This window comes from Sapajus apella, unplaced genomic scaffold (assembly GCF_009761245.1).
Source record: "Sapajus apella isolate SASKATOON/1434 unplaced genomic scaffold, GSC_monkey_1.0 scaffold42, whole genome shotgun sequence".
NCBI lineage: Eukaryota > Metazoa > Chordata > Mammalia > Primates > Cebidae > Sapajus > Sapajus apella.
This window is the reverse complement of record NW_022436982.1, coordinates 18,671,281-18,697,822: the sequence shown is the minus strand read 5'-3', so window position 1 is coordinate 18,697,822 and position 26,542 is coordinate 18,671,281. Positions and strand designations below refer to the sequence as shown.

Below are 26,542 nucleotides of genomic sequence, written 5' to 3'. Positions count from 1 at the left end.
GGACCTAATCAAACTCCACAGCTTCTGCACAGCAAAAGAAACAATCATTAGAGTGAATCGGCAACCAACAGATTGGGAAAAAATTTTTGCAGTTTACCCATCTGACAAAGGGCTGATATCCAGAATTTACAAAGAACTAAAACAGATTTACAAGGAAAAAACTAACAAGCCCATTCAAAAGTGGGCAAAGGATATGAACAGACACTTTACAAAAGAAGACACACATGAGGCCAACAAACATATGAAAAAGTGCTCATCATCACTGGTCATCAGAGAAACGCAAATCAAAACAACATTGAGATACCATCTCACGCCAGTTAGAATGGCGATCATTAAAAAATCTGGAGACAACAGATGCTGGAGGAGGATGTGGAGAAACAGGAACACTTTTACACTGTTGGTGGCAGTGTAAATTAGTTCAACCATTGTGGAAGACAGTGTGGCGATTCCTCAAGGACCTAGAAATAGAAATTCCATTTGATCCAGCAATCCCATTACTGGGTATATATCTAGAGGATTATAAATCGTTCTATTATAAGGACACATGCACATGTATACTCATTGCAGCACTGTTGACAATAGCAAAGACTTGGAACCAACCCAAATGCCCATCAATGATAGACTGGACAAGGAAAATGTGGCACATATACACCATGCAATACCATGCAGCCATAAAAAACAATGAGTTCGTGTCCTTTGTAGGGACATGGATGAACCTGGAAACCATCATTCTCAGCAAACTGACACAGGAACAGAGAATCAAGCATCACATGTTCTCACTCATAGGTGGGTGTTGAACAATGAGAACAAATCAACACAGGGAGGGGAGCATCATACACTGAGGTCTGTCGGGGGGGACTAGGGGAGGGACAGTGGGGGGTAGGGACTTGGGGAGGGATAACATGAGGAGAAATGCCAGATATAGGTGATGGGGATGGAGGCAGCAAACCACATTACCATGTATGTACCTATGCAACAATCCTGCATGTCCTTTACATATACCCTAGAACCTAAAATGCGATAAGATATATATATATATATATAAAGTAACAAGAGTGCAAAAAAAATTACTTCTTGGTCCATTTCAACTATGCCACCTCCCTGTTTTTTTTTTTTTTTTTTCCATAATGGCATTTTTCCCTCAGAGCACTCATGAAAATTTGCAATTAAGTATTTTTTGTATGTTTATATGTCTACTGCTAATTTCCCCAAGGAGCTACAAGTTTCAGGAAGGAGGAGTCCATCAGGTGCATGTGTCCCATCAGGTGCCAGCGCCCAGCCTGACGTTTTGCTCCATAAGTAAAGGAGCTCAATAAATGTTTTTCAGATGAATGGCCCAGCTATCCTGGGAGCAAATGCACCAGAAATTGCTGATGATGTGGAGAAATGCATCATCAACACATTCTAACATAAAGAACACAGGTTTTCTTTGTCATGAAACAGCCCAAAATGAGCTCAAGGAACTCTCTGTAAATATTCTTTATAATATTAAGCTACCTATTGATAGTACTCTACAGTTTTCCAAGCCCTGTTACATTTATTTATTTATTTATTTAGAGACAAGTTCTCACTCTGTTGCCCTGGCTGGAGTACACTAGCATGGCCACAGCTCACAGTAGCCTCAATCTCTTGGGCTCAGGTGATCCCCCTGCATCAGCCCCCCAAGTAGCTGGGACTACCGGCATGTGCCACCACACCTGGCAAATGTTTTTTATTTTCAGTAGAGACGGGGTCTCACCATGTTTCCCAGGTTGAACTCCTTGGCTCGAGTGGTCCTCCTGCCTCAGACTCCCAAAATGTTAAGATTACAGGTGTGAGCTACTGCACTCAGGCAGATATATTAATTCTTTTAATACTTATGACAACCCAATTACCTTTTGATTTCACCTTATAGAAAAGGAAATAGGAATCTCCAAAGGGCGTGCATCATGCCTAACATCACACAAATAGGAAGCAGCACATTTCATGAATCACCGACTGTGGATTTGCCACTTTCTTGCTGTGTGGCCTTGGGCAAATTACTCAACTTCTCTAAGATGTTTTCCTCATCGGTGAAAAGGAAATAATAATACTTTTGTTGTGAAAATTAAAGATTATATGTCGAATATCTGAGATGTGCACTGGATAAACAACAGAGAACCCAGATGTTATCATTATCATCATGATTGTTACATAGCTCAGTTTCAATCAGCAAGATGGCAAATCAGGCTTCTCTGAGGCAGGAGAATAGGGTCTGGAGGCAGAAAAGCTAAGGCCATTTCATGCCAACTTCCTAGAACGAAATTAAAAGGAAAACCCGAACTTTCCATGCCTAAGTAACAAAAGGACCAGAGGCTACTTCCTTTGCAAAGCCTCACCTTTTCTGCGCAACAGAGGGGAAATTTGCTGCCTGCAACCAATCAGATTGATTGCAGGCCGAGTCTTCGTTTGCATATAAGTGCAACTTTGTAATGTCACCTTAGCCTCTGATTGGTTGCTCTTTGCAGCCAGTCAGATGTTTGCACAGGAGTGTGACCTTTGTAACTTCAATTCAGCCTACGATTGGTTGCTTTGCACAATCAGACTGATTGCAGGCCACCACTTCATTTACATGAGGTACCACCAAGTGGCCAATGGGAAACCTGTAGAGGGTATTTGAACCACAGAAGATCCTGTATCTCAGCCCTCAAGCCACTGCTTGGCCTGCTCCCACACTGTGGGTTGTACTTTCATTTTCAGTAAGTCTCTGCTTTTTTCTTTCATTGCTTCCTTCTTTCTTGGCTTTGCTGGGTGTTTTGTCCAATTCTTTGTTCAAAACACTAAGAACCTGGACAACTTGCAGTCAAGACCCCCTACTGGTAACATCTCCACCAAGATCTTTAGCTTCAAGACCACTGAAACCTTGAAATGATATGCATCCTTTATTTTGTTAACTGAGAGAGTTAGTCCCCACGTATCCAACAGAGACATACAAATCTAGCTTTCATGTCAGCTTGTTTCCTTTCTGCAATTAGATTTTTCACTCCTTGATTCCAGGTACTAGACAGCCTTCTTTTTCTAGGGTGCTTTGGATGTAGGTTTTGATTATTTATTGATGAATAATAAATAAATAAATAAACATTCCTATAGACAGGAAGAGCTTCAAAACACCAATCCTATTTCAGAAAGAATTCCAGAAGGGAGATGATCCAAATCAGAGTCAAAGGTCCTGGCCCCACACTCAGAACTTTTTAAGCCTCAGGCCAGAAAAACCAAATAGTCCTGTGTTTTGTTTCTGGGAGGAAATCAACTCTCTGATGAATACACTGTTAGGCAGAGTGTCACAAACAACAATCGTGGTTTTTGCTGTCACTCAGGCTGACCTGATTAAACCATTATGGTGCAGGTCTGACCCTGTCACAGGGAACTCAGTGAAGAGAGAAAGACAGGTGGCAAAAATTAGGAGACCATGTAATAGGAGTGAATCCTGAGGTTCCCATTTTCAGCATCCTCTAGATACCATCTGCTATAACCACAAATAAACTGTACCCAACAAATGCTTTCAAAGGGATTATGAGTGTTCCCAGTTCCTCCCCCAGGGCTATGACTTCAACATCTTGAATATCCATATTAATAAGGATCCCTGGTTTTAATTCTACTAGACTGACCACAATATTTCCTGTTTGCAGCTCAGCTGAACACAATGGATGGGATTCAGAACTCTGATTCCCTTATAATACCATGTCTCAGGGCTTGACTGGCCCTCCCATTGAGGTCCCAGGCCATTGTGTTTCCACACTGACCAGTGAAAACCCCTTCACAGTAGAAAGACTACTCAGAAATGGTGGAAGGCAGGGAATTTGTGGCCAAGCCATGATGAAAAGCCAGCTATATTATGACCTTAAACCAATCTCTGCTGTATTGCTTCAGAACTTCATATCTTAATCACAAAAATGCCAGCTTCTATGCTGGGAAATCAGTTAATATGACTTGACATAAAAATAGCCAATATGTATTTAACACTTAACCTTTGCCAAGCACATGCTAGATTTCAAGGAAATTAACTCCTTAATCTTTATCACAATCAAGTGAAGTAGGTACTATGTCTCCATTTTACAGATGACAAAATAGAGGCTCAGAGAAGTTAAGTAACTTTTCTGAGGTCACACAGCTAGTTAGCAACAGAAAGAATACTCAAACCCAGATCAATCTGACCTCAAAACCATCCTTAGTAGATTTCTATATAAGGTTCTCTCATTTCCCTAGGCCAACCATCACTAAAGGGATATTTCTCCTGTCCTTTCATTCTTCTGGTATCAAATTAGAACTCCTGTTCTCCAGGATTCTCCTTGATCCCCCTCTTGCATTAGGCTCCCTCATGTACACCTAAGGTGTTCAGTACCTCTTCATCCAGCACTGCCTGTAACACCTAATCTTTCCCACTGGACTGTGACCTCAGGGAGGACAGGAGCCTCTAACTGTGATGTGTTCACAGTTAGAACCCTAGTGGGTAAGAGAGTGTTTTGCTCCTCATAGGCACTCAAGAGGTGTTTGTGGGACACATGGATTCATAAATAAAGATGACACTCCACTATGGTTGTGATGGTTAATTTTAATGTGTTGACTTGATTGAGCTAAGGGATGACCAGGTAGCTGATAAGTCATTATTTCTGGGAGTGTCTATGAGGGTGTTTTCAGAAAATACTGGCATTTGAATCAATAGACTAAGGAAAATCACCCTCACCAATGTGGGTGGGCAACATCCAATCCACTGAAGACCTGAATAGAACAAGAAGGCAGAAGATAGGCAAATTTGCTTTCTGCTTGTACTGGGACATCCATCTTCTCCTGCCCTTGGACATCAGTACTCCTGGTTCTCCAGGCCTTTGGACATGGACTTGAATTTACACCACTGGCCACTGGTTCTCAGGCCTTTGGGCTTAGATCAGAACTGCACTACTGGCTTTTCTGGGCCTCCAGCTTTCAGACAGCAGACCATAGGACTTCTCATCTGTCATAATCAAGTGAGCCAATTCCTTCCTATATATCTATATATGTCCTACTGGTTCTGTTTTTCTGGAGAACTCTGACTGATACAACAGTTATTTTTATGAGAGCAGAGGATCTTACTGCTTTGTCCTGGGAATCAGAGAAGCAGGTGACGCTGGGGGCGTGCTTTTAAAAATGCTGCAGATCTCCAATCACACTGATCCTTTGATTTTAAAGCAGCTCAATTTTCTTTGTGGTGTGTGAGAGACAACTATGTCTTAAATATATAACACAGCAACTACTTTTTTTAGCTCTCTCGTAGTGGCAACAGACAGAAAGAGCAATTGGTGTCTGAATGTACACCCACAAAGGTAAATCTTTAGGATTCTGAGAGTCACATATTGTCAGCAATGAGAGTTGCATTAGAGGTCAGTGCTAGCTAAAAGCATGATCTTTCCTCTTTAGGGCTAACTAGGACTAGCTACTGGATTTGAGGGGCCCAGTGAAAAATAAAAATGTGGATTTCCTTGTTCAAAAATTATTAAGAATTTCAACACAATGATAGCAGAGCATTAAACCAAGTGTGGGTCGCTGCTAGGCATGGGACTCTGTAAGACCGCACAGGTTATGTGTCCGTGAAGTCAGTCCAGCAATGGACAGTTCCAGAGCTCTAACTAAGCTCTTCACTTGTTATTTATTTTATTTTATCCTCATAACAGAAGAAGATAGTTATAGGCACTAAACATTCTAGCATTTAACAGAGAAAGGTTTTGTTCTAACTGAATGGCAGAAAGGGACTGACAATAAGACCATAAGAGGAAAAGAGAAAAAAGAGGAAGAAAAGGAACCAGAGGTACCTGTGTCACTCTGATCAATCCCAAATTAAAACTCAGCTGTACCTTTCTTCCATTTCATTTAAAAATGGATAGGGGATAGTAAATGGTTTTGTTGATGGCTGTTGTGAAACCTCCATTCTTGTCTCCTTAGTTTCAAAGAATTTAGACAAGAGACACATAGCAAAGGACAGGCAGCATAGAACAATTTATTGCAAAGAAGAAAGAGTATTCTGAAAGCTAGGTGCAGATGAGACAGTGCATCCTGAGAGAGGATTCAGGGCGGGCTGCTCATAAGGATGAGACAGCAAAGACTGGCACTAGGGAGAGTTTCTTTATGGGAGTCTTACATGATATTATGAACAATATCATAGGGAGATGTACGCACCCTGTGATAAGGGGAGTAATATTATCCTCTCCCCACCTGGATATTACGAACATTATCACAGGGGGCTATGCACCCCCTGAGATTTGGGCAGTAATATTATCTTCTCCTCCATTGGCCATTATGAAGACTATCGAAGCAGATTGTACAACTTCTGCGATATGAGGAATAACATCATTTTCTCCCCTCCTGGATATCATGAACAATATCACAGGAGTGTGTACACCCCCTGTGATATAAAAAGCAATATTAAACTCACCCCCAGAAGATTACAAACGATTTCACAGGGGGGTGTACACGCCCTGCGATATGGGGAGTAATAGTATCTTCTCCTTCTCTGGTTATTATGAACATTATCACAGAAGTCTGTACACCCCCTGTGATAGGAGGAGCAATATTATCCTCTTCCCTCCTGGATATTATGAACAATATCACGGTGGGGGCGGGTGTATATTCCTTGTGATATAAGAGTAACATCATCCTCTTTCCCCTTGGTTGACAGACAATATGTGTCAACTTGACTGGACCACAGGATGCCCAGATATCTGGTTAAACAGCATTTCTGAGTGTCTGCGAGGGCACTGAGTAAAAGTGATCACCCTCACCAATGTGGGTGGCCATCATCTTACCCATTCAGGCTCTGAATAAAACAAAATGGTAGAGGAAGGGAGGATTCACTTTCTCTCTGCTAGACTTCTTGAACTGAATCTTTGATCTTTTCCTGCCCTCGGCAATCCTGGTTTGCAGGACTTCAAACTCAGACTGGAATCTATACCACCAGCTCTGCAGTTATCAGGGCTACAAGCTACAACATGGGCTTTCTTGGTCTTCAACTTGCAGACAGCAGATTATAGTGCTTTTTGACCCCCATAATCATGTGAGCTAACAGATAGATAGATACAGATATAGGTACAGATACAGGTATCTATTCGTTCTGTTTCTCTGGAAAACCCCCACTAACACAGTGCATATAATGAAATTATTAAGACTTCCAGCCTCCTTCCTGCATTGGGTACCCCATAAAGGCTGTATATTCTTAAAGCAAGTAATTAGAATATTATTCTCTAGAACAAAATAAACAGCTGGTCCTTGCCCCATCATCTTACACCTTGTCCAGCAGTGAACAAGCCTTGCCTATTTCCCCAAAGCATCTTTTTAGAGTATCACTTTTACATACAAATTGACAGCAAGGAACACCACACAAGATGAAGAATGCCTCTAGCAGAAATGACAGGGACCAAACATAATCAACCAACCGAAAGACTCAAAACAATCAAAGTCAATGCAGAGTTTTGTAGACAGCATTTTAAAAACCCAATAATTAACATCTTCAGAGATAAAAGCAGCTATATTCATGAAAAAAATAATGTAATGCTATAAAAGAACAGAGAATAAAAAGGGCACTTAGTAATGAAGGTATGATAAAAGAAATAAAATAATCTGATAGTCATTTGTCCAATTAGGTTGAAAAAGTCACAGAGAAAGTAGAACAAAAAGATAAAGAGATAGAAAGTAGGACAGACAGGAAAGGAAAACTATCAGTCAAGAAGGTCCACAATCTAAATAACAAATTTCAAAAAATAAAAGATACAGTGGTGGGGGGAGGGGAGAGAAATGATCAAATCTCCCAGAAGAATTCCCACAACTGAAGAACGTGTGTTTCAGGATTGAAAAACTGATCAACAGGAATGAGAAAAGACCCATAACCAAAACACTCGATTATGTCTTAGAACACTGGGAATAAAAAGAAGATCCTAAAGCTTCTGTGACAAAACAAAACAGAAACGAAAGTGAGTTTCATATCAAGAAATTTAGTGACCTGTGAAGCAGAAGGAAATATCATAACGTAGAGTTTCTCAACAATTCTAGAAGCTAAAATATTGTGGTACAAGCCCTCCAATATTCCGAGTGAAAGTTATTTTCAACCTAGAATTCTGTGCTCAGCCAGAATAAAAACAGTTCCAGATGCACACACTCTGTGGGAAAAAAGACCTGGCGGCAACCTCCCTCAAGGAACTATTGGAGGATATGTTCCACAACACGAGGGTATATAATCAAGAAAAAGGAAGATACAAATTCAGGAAATAGGGAACTCATATCAAGAATAAGGAATAAGACCTTTCTAGGACGGATGTGAAGGAGACCCAAGGACATCAGTTGAGGGCTGTGCCTTCCAAATTTTGATGTGCATAGGAATTACCAGGGGATCTTGTTGCAATGCAGATACTGATTCAGTAAGTCTGGGTCAGCCCTGCGATTTGGCGTTTTTAACGAATTCCCTCACGATGCTGAGGTTGCTGGTTCAGGGACTACATTTTGCCTATCGGGGTGTAGAGAAAAAACAGTCCAAATCGTAACAAGAAGACTACGGTACAGAGAGAGACACACACAGACATTTATCTCCTTCTCGGAGATAATCAGGAATGAATTAGTGTAAGCCAATAACCGTACAGTAGGGGAGGGAGAGGGATGGAGGAGAAGGCGGAAAGTATTAACATTTTAAGTAAATACAAATGAAAAAACAAGGAAGGGGCTGTATTGAGGGCAGCCGCATACATCCAACCTTGTCTCTAGTAGACACCTGAAGAGGAAGGTTGGACCACACGAGCGGTTCAGATTTAGTAGTCTGGGGGTCTCTGGAGCGACCCTGGAAGATGCTTCAGAAAGCCTAGATGCGGACCACGCTGACGGAAGACGCACCTTCCCCACGCCCAGCCCGGGAGTGGGTGGGGCCTCAATGCGCCAAGCGCCAGGTCTCAGGGGGCGGGGCATGGGCGGAACCTTTCATCTAAATTGGCGCGCCCGGGCGGTGCTGGGATTCGGATTGGAAGCTTTTGAACCCGGAAGCAGTTGGCGGCGCCCGGAAGCAGTCGCGGATCCGGGAATTCTGCTGGTGCTGCAGCTGCAGAATGGTACGCGGTGGCGGGAAGCGCAGGCCCGGCGGGGAGGGGCCGCAGGTACTGGCAGAAACGCTGTGAGGGCTACGCGGGACGCTTTGGGTGACAGCCAGGGCACCAGGAGGCAGCGCGTTTCATTCACCCAGTGACTATTAAGCTTGCTGTGTGTCCGGGGGCTGCGGTTTGCTGCGGGGACCCTGCGCAGGGTCGCTGTTTTCGTACTCTGTAGGGGTTGGACCAGGAAAGTAGCGCCTCTGCGTCCTCGGCCCTGCTCCTCTTGGCGCATTTCCTGGGGAAACGGATTAAGCCAACCAACGGTTCATTCACTCGCCCTGCCAGATTGAGTGGGAACCGATTACATACCAGACATAGTGTGGGGCGCTGCGGATTCGGGGACAATCCGCCTGCCCCTTCTTGTAGAGCCCCCGGCCTGGCGGGGAGGGGCATAAGCGAAAATGCATTCTAGTGTGACTTTTTTGTTTGGGATTATAACCCTGGTGTGTAGAAAGTGCTGTGGAAACACTGAAGGAGGATTTATTAAGTCCCAGGGGGTGTTAAAGAAGACTTTTAAGACAACTCTTTGAAAATTTGGTTTTGAAGGCAGAGAAGATTCCGAGACGTAAAAGTGTAGGAGATGTTTGGGCATAGCGGAGCGTTCGGCTTGGCTGCAGCCAAGGAAATAGGAAAGTAAGAGGGACCTGATCATAAAAGCGCTACTGAGAGAGGAGGGGAAGAAAGTATATGCATTCTCTCATACTTTACTACGATTTCGGAAGTTATGTAACCACCACAGTAGCAATAAGGGGAATCAGGCAGGAAAGAAGTGCCATTGTGATAACTATAAAGTTTTTAGAAAAATTACTCTGACAGTGTTATAAATCGGACAGGTGAGACATTCCTAGAGGGCTTGATTAACTCTTAAAGGGCCATGGGTATAGGCATTCTTCATATTGGGTCATGCATTCTAGGAGTACCAGGGTAAAGGAAAAGTGCAGCCTCTGAAGGGGACAGCTGTCCTAAATACTAGTTGTTAGGGATATGGAGATGCTGAACTAGTGTGTGAGTTAAGGCACAGCTGAAAACATTCTCTTTGAAGATGCAGTGAAGAACTGCTTTGGTGGAGTGATACGCTTAACGAGACATACCATACCAGAAATATTGAGTCTATAGTGACTATAGCCATAATGGTCAGTATTTGCGTATTGTGTGCTAGGACTATTCTGTGTATTTTTACATATAATAACTTGTTCCTTGTGACAACCCTATGTAGAGGTACTGTATGCCCTTTTTGCAGATAAGAAAACAAGGCACAGAGAGGTTAAGTAACTTGCCTAAGGTTGGAAATCAGTAGAGTCAGAGTCAACCCAGGCAACCTAAATGTTATGCAAAATTGCCTTTCATAAAGGCAGATTAAGCCTTTTCGAACATCTTAAGTTGGAGCCAGTGTTTGAAATTCTGACCAAAGACAGTTACAGGGCTTAATATGTTCCTGCTGTTCTATATTTGCAGTTGGAGAAGCAACATAATGAGGTGATGAAGAATCTGCTGTGGAGTCGGATTTAAACCTGAGTTTAAATCGCTTCTCTTCCCCTTCCTAGTTAGGGACATAGGGAAGTTAACCTCAGTTTCCTCAGCTGCAAGATGAGGTTAATAGTATCTAGTGCATGAGATAGTTGAGGATTAAATGAGTTAATCCACAGAAGGTGCTTAGAACAGTGAAACAGCACAAAATAAGTTTTCAGTAATTCTTACTACTTGTTTTTACTATTATATTATCTTTACTATTACTATTTGCTATTATTGATACTCACTTTTGATACTCATTTTTCAACAGCCTTTTTGTTCAATGTAATTCGTTAAGTCAGATGCATTATAATCCTTAGCATAATAAACTGTTACCATTGTTCAAATCATGATCGTTTTTGACCTTATTTGTGTTAAGTAATATAACAAACACCCGTGAACCCATTGCCCAACCCCAAAACTGAGACAGACAATGGCTCTACATCTACACGTGTTCCTCCCCTAGCCTTTAAGCCTTCTTCCTGTCACTCATGTTCAGTGTAGCTATCCTGAATTTTGTTTTCCCTTGCCTTTTAAGAATAGGCTTATCTCCTATGAGTGTATACCTAAACAATGTTTATTTTTTAGTTTTTTAACTTCATAAAAAGGCTATCATGCTGGATATAATCAAGAACTTTTTTCCTCATTAAAAATATTTAATATAGATTGGTTCATATAGTGTAGCCATACGATAACCATTCGGCAAATGAAAGAATGGTTCCAGGACTCCCACACATCCCAAAATCCAAGCATACCCAAGTTCCAAAGTTGGTCCTGTGGAACCCGAGTATACAAAATGTTGGCCCTCTCTATAAGTGGATTTCACATCCCAAGAATACTGTGTTTTTTTAATTTGCATTTGGTTGGGAAAAAAATTCATATATAATTGGGTCCACAAAATTCAAACCCTTGTTGCTGAAGAGTCAACTGTAATATCAGGTGTAATAGTCTTGTTTGGAAGCCTTATAACTATTCTCCTACCAGTAGGTATTTCATTTGTTCTGTTTTGTTTGCTCTTGGAATCATCGCCATCATGACCATTTTTGTGTCACCTGATTCATCAATACATTTTGTAGACGTTGAACGATATCTAACATAACATTAATAAACTTCAGTCTACTGGGAAAATTGGACAATATAAATATGAGAAATGTCTAGCTGAGAATTTCTCAACTTTAGCACTGTTGACATTTGGGCCAGTAGTCTTTGTTGAGGGTGCCTATGCTGGGCATTGTAAGATGTTGAGCATCCCTGGCCTCTGTCCCACTAGATGCCACTAGTACCCTTCTTCCAATTCATTACAACTACATAGAGCTCCAAATGTCCCCTGTGGGGCAAAATCACCACCAGTGGAGAACCACTGCTCTAAATAGAAAGAATGAAAAGGAAAGAATCCAAAAAGAGTCTGGGTTCCTAGAAAGAAAAACTGATTGCTTCTTAGAAAACTAAACATGTGTAACCTCCAGTTATGTATATTATCTTTAAAGAAATTTATCAAATATCTAATAGGCATTATAAAACCTAGCATACTGAACCTATATTGCAGTGGTGCTAGCGATGAGTATTGTAACCTAATCCTGGCATTAAAAGGTCTTTTCTGAAATAATTGGATTTTTGGCCTGGAGTTTAGTGCTATTCTGCTAACTTTGTTAGGAACTGTAGATGTTTAACATAGTTAAAGAGAATGTTTAACCTTCCCTCTTTATTTGGAAAATCAAAAGGGAGGTGTCTGTTTTTATGGCTTACCCAGCCATAAAATTGTAGTGATTAGTTTTAATTAAAAGTGTAGTGATTGTAGTGAATAGTTCAGACACAGCTCTGGATGTTGCTGAAGAAATAGCTTTTTAAATGATAGATTACTTATATCCAGTTACTTCTGTTTTCTGGTGTAATCAATGAATCTGCTTAAAAGACTCACATGTTTAACCAAAAGAGGGCAAGTAGCCTTTCTTTATTCCTCTCTTCCTGCTAGTACCTTATTACCTTTTTGTTTTTTGTGGTTTCCATTATTTTAGAAAAATATATTTAAAGACTTGCTGTGTGGATTCCTCTTAACCATGTAAACTATTCTTTTTTTCTGTGCCCAAAGGAATTCCCAGATTTTACTCAAATACTATTTAGAGAGTTTTAAGGAAAACACATATACTATCTCATAGAGTTGGGTAAACAAGAGTGAGTGATGTTATGCAAGGAGAGTTACTAAAATTACTAAAGATAATTTGGAGAAATAAAGTTTTGTGTGCCAATTTTCAGAGTGAAAACACAGTTGATATGAAGAAAAGTAAATTTTGTGAAGCTGATGTCTCCAGTGACCTTCGAAAAGAAGTAGAAAATCATTATAAGCTCTCTTTACCTGAAGATTTCTATCACTTCTGGAAGTTCTGTGAAGAACTTGATCCTGAAAAGCCAGCTGGTGAGTTGCTCTGGAATCATTTTTGTATATATGGAAAGAGTAATAGGAAACAGGCTGGGTATGGTGGCTTACACTCTGTAATCTCAGCTGAGGCAGGAGGATTGCCTGAGGCCAGGAGTTTGAGACCTGCATTAACATAGCAAGACCTCTTTACTGCAAAACAAATTGAAAAAAAAAAAAAAAAAGAATCTAGGCATGATTGCCTGTTCCTATAGTCCTAGCTACTTGGGAGACTGAAATGGGAGGATCCTTCCTTGAGCCCAGTAGTTTGAGGTTGAAGTGAGCTATGATCACTCCAGCCTCAGTGACAGAGCAAGACCCTGTCTCTAGAGAATATATTAATTGGCCAGGCATGGTGGATCACACCTTTAATCCTAGCACTTTGGAAGGTTGGGATCTCCCATCGCTTGGCAGACAGATCATTTGGGCTCGGGAGTTTGAGACAGCCTGGGCAACACAGTGAAACCCTGTCTCTACTAAAAATACGAAACTTAGCTGGGCGCGGTGGCACACCCCTGTAGTCCCAGCTACTCGGGAAGATGAAGTATGATCATCCCTTGAACTGCGGAGGCAGAGGCTGCAGTGAGCTGAGATCATACCACTGCACTCTAGCCTGGGCAACAGCAAAACCCTGTCTGAAAAAAAGAAAAAAAAAAAATATATGTATATATATATATAAATTATTTAAAAACATAACCAAGGATATAAACAGTTCATAGAAAAGGAATGTTTTCCAAGATGTTTCTAGTAAGAAAATATAGTAAATGTAGATTAATGCTATAGTAATGCCACTGTCACCTAGTTTATTGGCAAAGGTAAATAATTTCATCACATTCTGGGGGAATGTGAAGGAAAGTAAGCACTTTCATATGTTGCAGGAGTTTGAGTTAACGGTTCTGCTTCCAAGAACTTGTCTTATGGATTAGATAAACTAAGAATTATGTTTGAGGATATTTACTTAAACAAAAAATGCGAAATGGCTTAAATACCTACAAATAACACAACTATTCAATAGGTCTTCATTGTTTTAAAAGAATGAAGCATATTTTTAGGAAATAATAAACTATCATGCCTGAAATATGTTAAGTGAAAAAGAAGAGTGTATATAGAATATACTACCATTAGTATTTTTTTAAAAGGGGGAGGGGGAGCACAAACATATCCCTGTGTGCTTTTCTATGTGCTTGCTTTGTCTCTGAAAGGAAAAAAACTATTAATGGGCTGTGATCATTACTTTGCACTATATACCCTTTTGTATCGTTTAAATTTTTTAACTAGTAAGCAGTGTCATACACTCTTGATGGAAAACTGGTAAGCAGTGTCATACACTCTTGATGGAAAACTGGTAAGCAGTGTCATACACTATTGATGGAAATGTACATTGATACATATTCTGAATTTTCCCAGAACAGAACTGTGTATAGTTTCTTTAAAAATAGCCATGTCCGGGCCGGGCGCGGTGGCTCAAGCCTGTAATCCCAGCACTTTGGGAGGCCGAGGCGGGTGGATCACGAGGTCAAGAGATCGAGACCATCCTGGTCAACATGGTGAAACCCCGTCTCTACTAAAAATACAAAAAATTAGCTGGGCATGGTGGTGCGTGCCTGTAATCCCAGCTACTCAGGAGGCTGAGGTAGGAGAATTGCCTGAACCCAGGAGGTGGAGGTTGCGGTGAGCCAAGATCGTGCCATTGCACTCCAGCCTGGGTAACATGAGTGAAACTCCGTCTCAAAAAAAAAAATAGCCATGTCCGTGTACAAACATTAGCAAAGATATTCACTGAAACATTTTTAGAACAACAAAAAAAATAGTAAATCTCCATCAGTAAGATAATAGATGGTTACCTCTTTATAATGCAGTATCATGCCCTGTTAAAAAAATCATGTAAAATAACATTGAATAACATGGAAAAATATTCAGAAAATTTAAGTGGGACATCAGGATGGAGGACAAAGGCAGATTACAAAACAACCCTTCCCAGTTTGTTACATATTTGTATCTGTTCATGGGGGTGGAGAGTATGGAAATTTGTTAGTGTATACTAGACTATTAACTGTGTTATTTTTGGGTAATGGGATGGATGGCTTTAGTTTTCTTGTTGCTTTATAATTTAGTGTATGCTCTCTTAAGCTGCAGTTGAGCTGAACTATTTTTCCCGTCAAACTATCTCCATCCTTCTATTCATGTTATTCCAGGAATTTTTTTGCTTCCTTCATTTTTGCCTCCTTATAAAACTGGGTCCTGCCTGGAGTGCTCTTTTTCTTAGAAGCAGCAAGGATCCATTTGAAGTTATACATTGTATATTTGCACAGACTTCATGTCTTTGTGGTTTATTAACACTCCCTGTCTGTGATCTGTGAATAGAGAAGGAAGATGGAATCATCTAGGGTTGGGGTTGGCCAAATAGACTGTCAGAGAATCGGGAATCTGGTGCGATTAGCTGAGGTAGAGGAAAGAGTGATAGAAATGTTTTTTACTCTTTTTGTTTTGTTTTGAGACAAAGTCTCACCCTGTCACTCAGACTGGAGTGCAATGGCGTGATCTCATTTCACTGCAAGCTCTGCCTCCCTGGTTCAAGTGATTGTTGTACCTCAGCCTCCCAAGTAGCTGGGATTACAGGCGTGAGCCACCATACCTGGCTAATTTTTGTATTTTTAGGTTTTGCCATGTTGGCCATGCTGATCTCGAACTCCTGAACTCAGGTGATCAGCCTGCTTCAGCCTCCCAGAGCGCTGGGATTACAGGTGTGAGCCACCACACCTGACCTGTTGCTTACTGCTCTTAATCCACACATTTTTGCTATAACCTGTATGTACTACAAGTACACCTGTGGTGTACTACAAGTATTTGAGGCTAACTGCAGTGTGGTAATGGGCCTAGAGGAATACAGGCCAGTCTTGCTTTGGCTGAAATAAAACAGTAGGAATGTTTGAAATGTTAAACTAATTCAGTGGTAAATTTCAGAGGAAATCCTAAATGTAAATGCCACTTTTCTGTTACTCTGACTTCTTTTCCATTGAATGTTTGTAACTGACATCTTCACACACAACTCAAGATTTTCTTTTACTTTAGAAACATTTTAAAGGCAATTGCTTAGAAATAGTTTACTAACTAAAAGCATTATTTCCTGTCTCCAGAAAGTCTTGACTAAATGTTTTTTCTTTTATAGATTCACTTTCTGCAAGTCTTGGACTTCAGTTAGTTGGTCCTTATGATATCCTTGCTGGAAAACATAAAATGAAGAAAAAATCAACAGGCCCAAATTTTAACCTTCATTGGAGGTTTTACTATGATCCTCCTGAGTTTCAGACCATTATTATTGGAGATAATGAAACTCAGTACCACATGGGGTATTTCAGGTAAAGGTCTTTTCTTCGCCTCTAAACTATAGCTGCTGTCCTGCTAATGAGGATAAATAGTGATTCACTAGCCTCACTCAAGGTGAAAGGCATATTTTCCCCTGTTGGTGGATATATGAGCCGTCTGTTCTTGCTCTTACCATTTTCACCTTCACTAGGATGGGTAAACTCTTTAGGTTTAATCTCGTTAGTTTTTCCTTTCCTTCTAAATTTTTTTCCCTTTTGGGTTCAGAAGAGCTCTTTTGGCCCGATAAAAATAACTTAGAACAGCTGTTATGACTTGTGCTTAATAAGCCATGTGTTTCCAAGTGCCAGAGTGGCAACTAGGAGCGAAGAGTGGTCTCTGGAGTCACGTTGGTCCTCTTGTTTGTGTGACTGCGTATCATTAGTGACTGTGACTTTCTGTGACTCAGTTTCCTGTCTTGTAGCAATAGGGATAATAATTGTACGTGCCTGATAGGAATATCATCAGAATTAAGTGAATTCATGCAAAATACTTAGAAGGTTAAAAAACTCCAGGAGGAAAATACCTTGTCTGCTTGTACCAGTGGAGATGCTGTCCTTTAAAGTGAAGGTTAAGTGTAATGTAATAGAAGAAACGTGCCCAGGAAGAAGTACTGTAGTGCGATAGAATGTACATGGGGCTAGGAATTGAATTATACCTAACTTACAAGGACCTTGGCCGAGTAATTGAACCTCTCAGTATTTGTTTCCTCAATTTTAAAATGATTTGGTTATATATGTGAATATGATCTTTTCATCTCTAATGTTTTACAATCTTTTCTCTTGTTTTTTCTTTTTTCTTTTTTTGTGTTTGAGTATAAAAGCAACTAGGTCCTAAGAATCTTAGTTTTAGGTTCTATAATATAAGATTTGTCATAGATATTCCTAAGAAACTTGGAGCTTAAAACTGGCAAATATGTTTCAATTAAAAAAATAAAAGACCTTATAAACGAGACCTTAAAAAAAGGAAAAAAGGTCTAAATTGTTGTCTGTAGACCTAAAATTCCACTTGCCTGATAATATAAATTATGGGCAGCTAAATTTTTTGTCTTTTGCTTAAATAGGGATTCTCCTGATGAACTTCCTGTATATGTTGGTATAAATGAAGCCAAGAAAAATTGTATAATCGTTCCAAATGGAGACAATGTATTTGCTGCAGTCAAGTAAGAATATTTTAATTTCTCTTATGTTTGTTTACAATTTTTATATTATATTAGTCCATTACAATGGGAGTGTGAGGGGGCTGGGCACAGTGGCTCACACCTGTAATTCCAGCACTTTGGGAGGCCAAGGTGGGTGGATTGCTAAGGTCAGGAGTTTGAGACCAGCCTGGCCAACATGGAGAAACCTCATCTCTACTTAAAAATACAAAAATTAGCCGGGGGCATGGTGGCAAACACCTGTAATCCCAGCTACTCGGGAGGCTAAGGCGGGAGAATCACTGGAACGCGGTAGTTGGAGGTTGCAGTGAGCAGTGATTGTGCCACTGCACTCCAGCCTGAGCGACAAAATAAGACTCCCATCTCAAAAAAAAAAAAACAAAAAACAGGTTTGAGGCAAGCCCATAATTGTAGATTTCTAGAGATAATTTTCATGACTTTTGCAGGTAGTCTTATCTATACTGTTATTTTGTCACTATTCAAAAAATAACACCTCTTAAGTAACTATTTTACTTAATGAAAATAACACTTGACCTCAGATGTTTCATGGCAAAATCAAAAGTTTTTTTAGACATCTGATTTTAAATACTTGTTAAGAGTTCATTACTTGTGTTTAGTTGAAACAGAAAGGTTTAATAAGTGAAAAAGAGATGCTTATAAAATCCTTGGAAGGGATAAGGGAGCAGGTTGAGCTTCCAGGAATGACAGTCGTGTGGCTCACAGTGGATTTTATATCTCTGCCACCATCAGGAAGCTGGGAAATCCGAGAACTGCTGCCACAATGGGTGGCTCTAGGACCATATTATCTTTAGTATAACCTGTGCCAGGTAAATTGATGCCCTACCCTTTGCCTCCCAGCCCCAGTGAAGCTAAGAACCAGGTGCTGGGATCTCAGCTACAGCTGCTGCAGAAGCAGATGCCTCTACAGCTGTGCTCACTGATGGAGATTGTGGAAGCCCAGCCTCCACCTGGTATCTCTTCTGCCTCTGAGATTTCAAAGTATTGCAGCTGCTTGGAAGAAGCTAGGTCCCATGTGGAGCCTAAGCTAGAGTAGTATGGGAAATGCAGTAAACGTTCATCGGGAAGGGATTGGAATAGAGCTGAGTGAGCCAGTCTGTGCTATATCAGCCATAGATGTGATTTGAAGCCATTTCATTTGTCAGTAGCTGTGTAGTTTGCATTGTAATGAAGAAAGCAAACTTCACTTCAGATACAAGTAGACTGTTTTGTTTGGCCTCTTTTAGTATTGTCTCTTTAAAGGGCTTTTGTTCACTGTGATTTGATAATACAAATTTGCAGTAAAGCAAGTTCAAACGAAGTCAACCTAGTACAACCACTAGACTGTGCCATGTACAAACTGGTGTATCTATGGGGCAACTACATTGTAGATATCCAAAAATGTTCTTTCTTTTCTAATACCTCTCAGATTCCTATAAAACATTGTTTGGTATTTGTAATTTATAAGTTCTTCTAAACTCTTTGGATTTATCATTCTATTTAAATTGGTGCCATCTTTATTAGAAACTGTTGTTATTTACTTGCTTATTGTCTGTCTTTTGCACTAGCATGCAGGTTCCATGAGGGCAGAGACTTTGTTGTGTGCACAGTATCTGTTCCATAGTAGATCCTTCATAAGTATTCTACAAATACCTTGGCATGTAAAAACATCTAATTTATTCAGGCTGGGCAACATAGTAAGACTGTCTCTTTTTAAAAAGCAAACCTAATTTTTTATTTGTATTAGTCATGTTTGTCTTAATAGAAATCTTTTTTTAAAAGAAAGATAACATAATAGTGGTCATCTAACATAACCTAAGACTCTTCTGGTATCTTTTTTTTTTTTTTTTTTTTTACTAATTGGAGAACACAATGAAAAAGAAGAAAAAAATACATGGTGATAATATAATTTAGGTGATTATCAACAAGTAAGTATTTGAGGAACTACCTCCAATAATTTATCAAACACGGGTAAAAAATTACTTGAGATATAACTATGTTAGTACTTTTAAAGTATTATAACGGTTTTAGTTTTTTTGGGTACCACTTCCTTAAATCAGCTAATCAGAACACTTAATTTCTTTATATATTTTAAAATTTATTTTTATGGCAGAGGGAGTAAGGTCTTTCAAGGCAGACCTCTGATCTCCAAATGTTATGCCCAGAGAAAGAATTGTTTCTGCAAGATTTAATAGTAACTGAAGACATGCAAATTAAGCCAGCAAAGATTTTTAAAGGTTAAAGAATGGTAATAACCAATGATGGTTAGGGTATAAGAACCCTTACTGATGTGTTAATTGGTGAAACCTTTGTAGAAAGCAGTTTGAAAAATGTTTAAACAACCATAGTCTAAGATTTCTTAATAGATTACATTACCAGGTACTGCGTGAAGTACACATTTATACCCTTATGTTTGCAATTCCACTTCTAGCTCTTCATCAAACATATTTTGGACAGGTACAGAAATACGTGTGTTTATTACAGATAGTTTATTCAATGAAAAAATGGCAACAACATATCCAGCAGTGTAGAAGATTAGGTAAATATAAACTATCCATATGCTATAATACCTTAGTATTGATTGGTTGAATTTATTATGAAGTGAGCAAATAACAATAGTGTAGAGTGATTCTATTTCATACTGTCTAAAGCATATGGAAATAAACGTACTCAATTTTAAAATATCCTTGAACAGCAAAGTTAGGAATGATTTTTTTTCCTTCTACCTTTTTTTTCTTCCCTAAAATAACTGGGGCAAATAGTTTTGACCTTGGGTCAGATACTCTTAGGGTCAAAACTATTTGTGATTAAAATGTTTTTGCATCAATGGCACAAAGGTAATAGTGGGTAATACTGTTGTCACCTTGGCAGGAATCAAGATAGTGCCACTAGAATAGCAGCAGTCATTGCATTATTTACAACAGTAACATGTAAATGTGTTTAAGAATGTTTGTGATGGAGCCAGGCATGGTGGCTACTCAGGATGTTGAGGTGGGGGCATTGCTTGAGCCCAGGAGTTCAAGTTTATCCTGAGCAACATGGCAAGACCCTGTCCCTGAAAAAAATGTCAGTGATGGAGTATACATGTATTAGATGTCTGCCATTGAGCATATATCTTTAACATTCTGTGATGAAATAGGAAATACATAGAAAGTATCTCTCATACTGAAGTACTGTGGTTTGTCTCAAGGGAAAAAGCACTTGTGTGATTGGGTTTTGAGATGAACTTTTTCCCACTTGTAGAAAGAGTGACTCTGACAAACTGGTTATTTGGATCTAGATACTGGCAGAAATTTTCTGAAATGAACCAAAGAAAACAACTGACTATATTTTTTGCGAGTGATAAAATTCAAGGTTTCGAACAAAAATTAGATTGAGAAACTTGTAATACCACTGTGAGCTCAATAGCTTTTTTTTTTTCCTAATGTTATGTGATGGGGTGAATTTGATATGTAAGTTTCAACTTTTACGTCTAATAACTTAGCCACTATTTCCAAAGGGCCATTGCATGATGCCATGTAACATGCTTGGGAATAAATTTGTTTGCATTCAACACATTTTAATGGATTTAAAGTCAAAGCATAAAATCTTCATGTTCATGGCTATAGCTTCAGTTGTACATTGCACCTTATCTTTAAGCATCACATAGCAAAGTGTTAGAGTAGGTTTAGACAGAGACAAACTCAGAGATAGTCATAATAATGTGATATGTATAGGAAGGCAACTACCAAGTGCCTTCAATAGTGGTGGAGGTAAAAGAGGATATTTTATGTGGGCTTTGATGGGTGCCTAAGAACTTACTAGAAAGAGTAGGAAGAAGGATGTTTTAGGTAAGGGAGCACTATGTGTGTGAAAGTAATAAAACTTAAAACTTGACTAATCCCAGTTTTGCAAATATCTTTTAAATCTTTATTGTAGACATTAGAGTGCTAATATAAATTTGAACCATATTTTCTCTTTCTGTGACTGGCAGTTTTTATTAATACTGCTTTTCTCTTATTTGAAGAAAATTGTTAGGGATTTCGAGAGAAGTGTTGGTAATTATTCTGTGGACTTATTCTTGCATGGAATTTGACATTTTTAACTTGGCTCAACTTCCAAAGGTCTTTGTACTTAGTACAGTGGCCTGCAATATAATGAGGACTTTTACTTCTTTTTCAGATTATTTTTGATGAAAAAACTTAAAGAAGTAACGGATAAAAAGAAAACCAATCTCTTGAAAAACATAGATGAAAAACTCACAGAAACAGCCAGAGAACTGGGGTACTCACTGGAACAGAGAACCATGAAGATGAAACAGAGAGATAAGAAAGTATGACTTCAATCTGTTGGCCTCTGTTTCGCTGTTTAGCAGATGTTTTTCTCCTCTTGATTCCTTCTCATCTCTACCCTTCTCTTTAGCCCTGTCTTTAAGAGCTGGATGCAGTCTCTCCAGGGGGCTAGGAGGATGGCACTGAAATGGGTCAGATGGCTCCTTTGGCTTGATACACTGGTTGAATTGCATAACTAGTGATATCACTGCTGTGGTTGAATAACTCATGCTAGTATTTACCATTCTTTTAATCTTGTTTTGTCAGTTAATCACTTCATAAAGTTAACTGAAAGCTGCTTTGTACATAATGAAATTTACATACATACTTTTTCTCCAGTAAACATGTACATAAGCAGTGCTTCCTTCTTTTTCCTTAATCCCATCATTTCCTTTTGCATCTCTCCTAATGTCTGCAGCGTGAGGGGAGTATTTTGTAAAGAAGAAAATACTTCGTAGTGTTGGATTCTTTTGGTTTTTCAGCTGTAGATTTCAGGGTAACTTAATGACAAGCTGGAAGATTTCTGCTTTGGAGTAAATGAGAATTCTGAAGGAGTTTGTTCTTAGGGCCTGTGGGGAAAAACAACATATGTCACTGGAATGAGGGTTCCCCAGTCTTCTTCAGCTTCTCACTATTTGTCGGCCTTTGCTGGTTCATCTGAATGTTCTAAGCGAAAAGGAGAACTTGCTATTCCTTTGTAAACTAGCACTGGTAATGAAGTACCTTGCTGGTTCATCTGAATGTTCAAAGCTAAAGAGAGAACTTCTTTTTCCTTAATAAAATAGCACTGGTAATGAAGTACCTTAGTGTACTTAGGTATTAAAATCCTACTAAAGTTTCTACTCTGACCTTGATTCAGCAACAAGGGTGATATTCTGATAAGTTCTAGGCACTTTTTCTTTAGTCCTATAGACTGGAAAGTTTCTTAAAACATACATTTTAATGAAACTCATTATAACATTGCATTTTAAATATTAAGATTTTTTATTGCCATTTACCTTTCTGGTTATCATAGGAAACTTGTCCCACCTTGTGACCAGGAGAGAAGGGTAGCATTTGTAGTCTAGTCTAGTTAATATATCCCTAATTTTTTTTTTTTTTTTGGAAGTTTTTGTATTTTATGTTGTGTTATTTAATTTTAATTTTTATCTTTTTATTTTTTTTTCCCATAGGCTTTTGGGGTACAGGTAGTATTTGGTTGCATGAGTAAGTTTTTTTTTTAAATTATACTTTAAGTTCTGGGGTTCGTGTGCAGAGCATGCAGGTTGGTTACATAGGTATACATGTGCCATAGGGGTTTGCTGCATCCATCACTCGACCACCTACATTAGATATTTCTCCTAATGCTATCCCTCTTTTAGCCTCCTACCCCCTAACAGCCTCAGTGTGTGATCTTCCCCTCCCTGTGTCCATGTGTTTTCATTGTTAACTCCCACCGATGAGTAAGAACATGGGGTGTTTGGTTTTCAGTTCCAGTGTTAATTTGCTGAGAGTGATGGTTTCCAGCTTCATCCATGTCTCTGCAAAGTACATTAACTCATCCTTTTTATGGCTGCATAGTATTCCATGGTGTATATGTGCCACATTTTTTTAATGCAGTCTATCATTGGTGGGCATTTGGGTTGGTGGTTTGGTTCCATCTTTGCTATTGTGAACAGTGCTGCCAGTAAACATATGTGCACGTTTCTTTATAATAGAATGATTTATACTTCTTTGGACATATTACCCAGTAATGGGATTGCTGGGTCAAATAGTATTTCTGGTTCTAGATCCTTGAGGAATTGCCACACTGTCTTCCACAGTGGTTGAGCTAATTTATACTCCCACCAACAGTGTAAAAGCGTTCCTATCTCTCCACATCCTCTCCAGCATTTGTTGTCTCTTGACTTTTTAATGATTGCCATTCTAACTGGCATGAGATGGTGTCTCATTGTGGTTTTCATTTGCATTTCTCTAATGACCAATGATGATGAGCTTTTTTTCATATGTCCGTTGGCGGCATAAATGTCTTTTGAGAAGTGTCTGTTCATATCCTTTGCCCACTTTTTGATGGGATTGTTTTTTTCTTGTAGATTTGTTTAAGTTCTTGGTAGATTCTGAATATTAGCCCTTTCAGATGGATATTTTGCAAAAATTTTCTCCTATTCTGTAGGTTGCATGTTCACTCTGATGATAGTTTCTTTTGCTGTGCAAAAGCTCTTTAGTTTAATTACATCCCATTTGTCTATTTTGGTTTTTGTTCCCATTGCTTTTGGTGTTTTAGTCATGAAGTCTTTGCCCATGCCTATGTCCTGAATGGTAATGCCTAGATTTTCTTCTAGGGTTTTTATTGTTTTAGGTCTTATATTTAAATCTTTAATCCATCTTGAGCTAATTTTTGTGTAAGGTGTAAGGAAGGTATCCAGTTTCAGCTTTCTGCATATGGCTAGCCAGTTTTCCCAACACCATTTATTAAATAGAGAATCCTTTCCCCATTGCTTGTTTTTGTCAAGTTTGTCAAAGATCACATGATTGTAGATATGTGTCATTATTTCTGAGGCCTCTGTTCTGTTTTGTTGGTCTATATGTCTGTTTTGGTATTCGTACCATGCTGTTTTGATTACTGTAGCCTTTTGGTATATTTGAAGTCAGGTAGTGTGATGCCTCCAGCTTTGTTCTTTTTGCTTAGGATTGTCTTGACTATGCAGGCTCTTTTTTGGTTCCTTATGAAACTTAAAGTAATTTTTTCCAGTTTTGTGGAGAAAGTCAATGGTAGTTTGATGGGGATAGCATTGAATCTATAAATTACTTTGGGCAGTATGGCCATTTTCACAATGTTGATTCTTCCTAACCATAAGCATGGAATGGTTTTCCATTTGTTTGTGTCCTCTCTTATTTCCTTGAGCAATTGTTTATAGTTCATCTTAAGAGGTCCTTCACATCCCTTGTAAATTGTATTTCTGGGTATTTTATTCTCTTTGTAGCAGTTGTGAATGGAAGTGCTCTCATGATTTGGCTCTCTATTATTGGTTTATAGGAATGCTTGTGATTTTTGCTTATTGGTTTGTATCCTGAGACTTTGCTGAAGTTGCTTATCAGCATAAGGAGATTTTGGGCTGAGGCAGTAGGGTCTTCTAAATATAAAATCATGTCATCTGTAAATAGAGATAATTTGACCCTCTCTTTTTCTAATTGAATACACTTTCTTTCTTTCTCGTGCCTGATTGCCCTGCCCAGAACTTCCAATACTGTGTTGAATAGCAGTGGTGAGAGAGGGCATCCTTGTCTTGTGACTGTTTTCAAAGGGAATGCTTCCAGTTTTTGCCCATTCAGTGTGATATTGGCTGTAGTTTTGGCATAAATGACTCTTACTATATTGAGATATGTTCCATCAGTGCCTAGTTTATTGAGTTCTTAGCATGAAGGGCTTTGGAATTTTGTCAAAGACCTTCTCTGCATCTATTGAGATAATCGTGGTTTTTGTCATTGGTTCTATTTATGTGATAGATTATGTTTATTTGCGTATGTTGAACCAGCATTGCATCCCAGGGGCGAAGCCCACTTGATCATGGTGGATAAGCTTTTCGATGTGCTGCTGAATTCAGTTTTCCGGCATTTATTGAGGATTTTTTCATCAATGTTCATCAGGGATATTGGCCTGAAATTTTCTTTTTTAGTTGTGTCTCTGCCAGGTTTTGATATCAGGATGATGTTGGTTTCATAAAATGAGTTAGGGCAGATTCCCTCTTTCTCTGTTGTTTGGAATAGTTTCAGAAGGAATGGTAGCAGCTCCTCTTTGTACCTCTGGTAGAATCTGGCTGTGAACCTGTCTGGTCCTGGGCTTTTTTTGGTTGGTATTACTGCTTCAATTTCAGAACTTGTTATTGGTCTATTCAGGGATTCAACTTCTTCCTAATTTAGTCTTAGGAGGGTGTAAGTGTCCAGGAATGTATTCATTTCTTCTAGATTTTCTGGTTTATTTGCATAGAGTTGTTTAAAGTATTCTCTGATGGTAGTTTGTATTTCTGTAGGATTGGTGGTGATATCCCTTTTATCATTTTTTTATTGCATCTATTTGATTCTTCTCTCTTTTCTTTATTAGTCTGGCTAGTGGTCTGTCTATTTTGTTGATCTTTTCAAAAAACCACCTTCTAGATACATTTTTTTTTTTAAGGGTTTTTTGTGTATCTCCCTCAGTTCTGATTTGATCTTAGTTATTTCTTGTCTTCTGCTAGCTTTTGATTTTGTTTGCTCTTGCTCCTCTAGTTCTTTTAATTGTGACATTAGAGTGTCAATTTTAGATCTTCCCTGCTTTCTCTTGGGGCATTTAGTGCTATAAAATTCCCTCTATACACTGCTTTAAATGTGTCCCAGTGATTTTGGTACGTTGTGTCTTCATTCTCACTGGTTTCAAAGAACATCTTTATTTCTGCCTTGATTTTGTTATTTTTCCAGTAGTCATTCAGGAGCAGAATGTTCAGTTTTCATGTAGCTGTGTGGTTTTGAGTGGGTTTCTTAATCCTGAGTTCTAATTTGATTGCACAGTGGTCTGAGAGAGTTTGTTACAATTTCTGTTCTTTTGCATTTGCTGAGGAGTGTTTTACTTCCAATGATATGGTCTATTTTAGAATAAGTGCTGTATGGTGCTGAGAAGAATATATATTCTGTTGATTTGGAGTGGAGAATTCTGCAGATG

The 26,542-nt window shown here is 39.1% G+C and overlaps 1 protein-coding gene across 2 annotated transcripts in view; it reads left to right on the top strand.

Moving 5' to 3' along the window:
• The first annotated feature begins 8,258 nt into the window (after positions 1-8,258).
• Positions 8,259-26,542, top strand: part of LOC116566143 (histone PARylation factor 1) — a 66,764-nt gene continuing 48,480 nt past the window's right edge. The window contains exons 1-5 of one of the 2 annotated variants that reach the window (XM_032300155.1): positions 8,259-9,077; positions 12,879-13,038; positions 16,208-16,397; positions 17,465-17,563; positions 21,719-21,869. In XM_032300155.1, the coding sequence (XP_032156046.1) occupies positions 9,075-9,077; positions 12,879-13,038; positions 16,208-16,397; positions 17,465-17,563; positions 21,719-21,869 (603 nt within the window). In that variant the 5' untranslated portion in view covers positions 8,259-9,074. Of the gene's footprint in view, positions 9,123-12,878; positions 13,039-16,207; positions 16,398-17,464; positions 17,564-21,718; positions 21,870-26,542 lie in introns of both variants that reach the window. The other variant, XM_032300153.1, reaches the window with a different exon arrangement.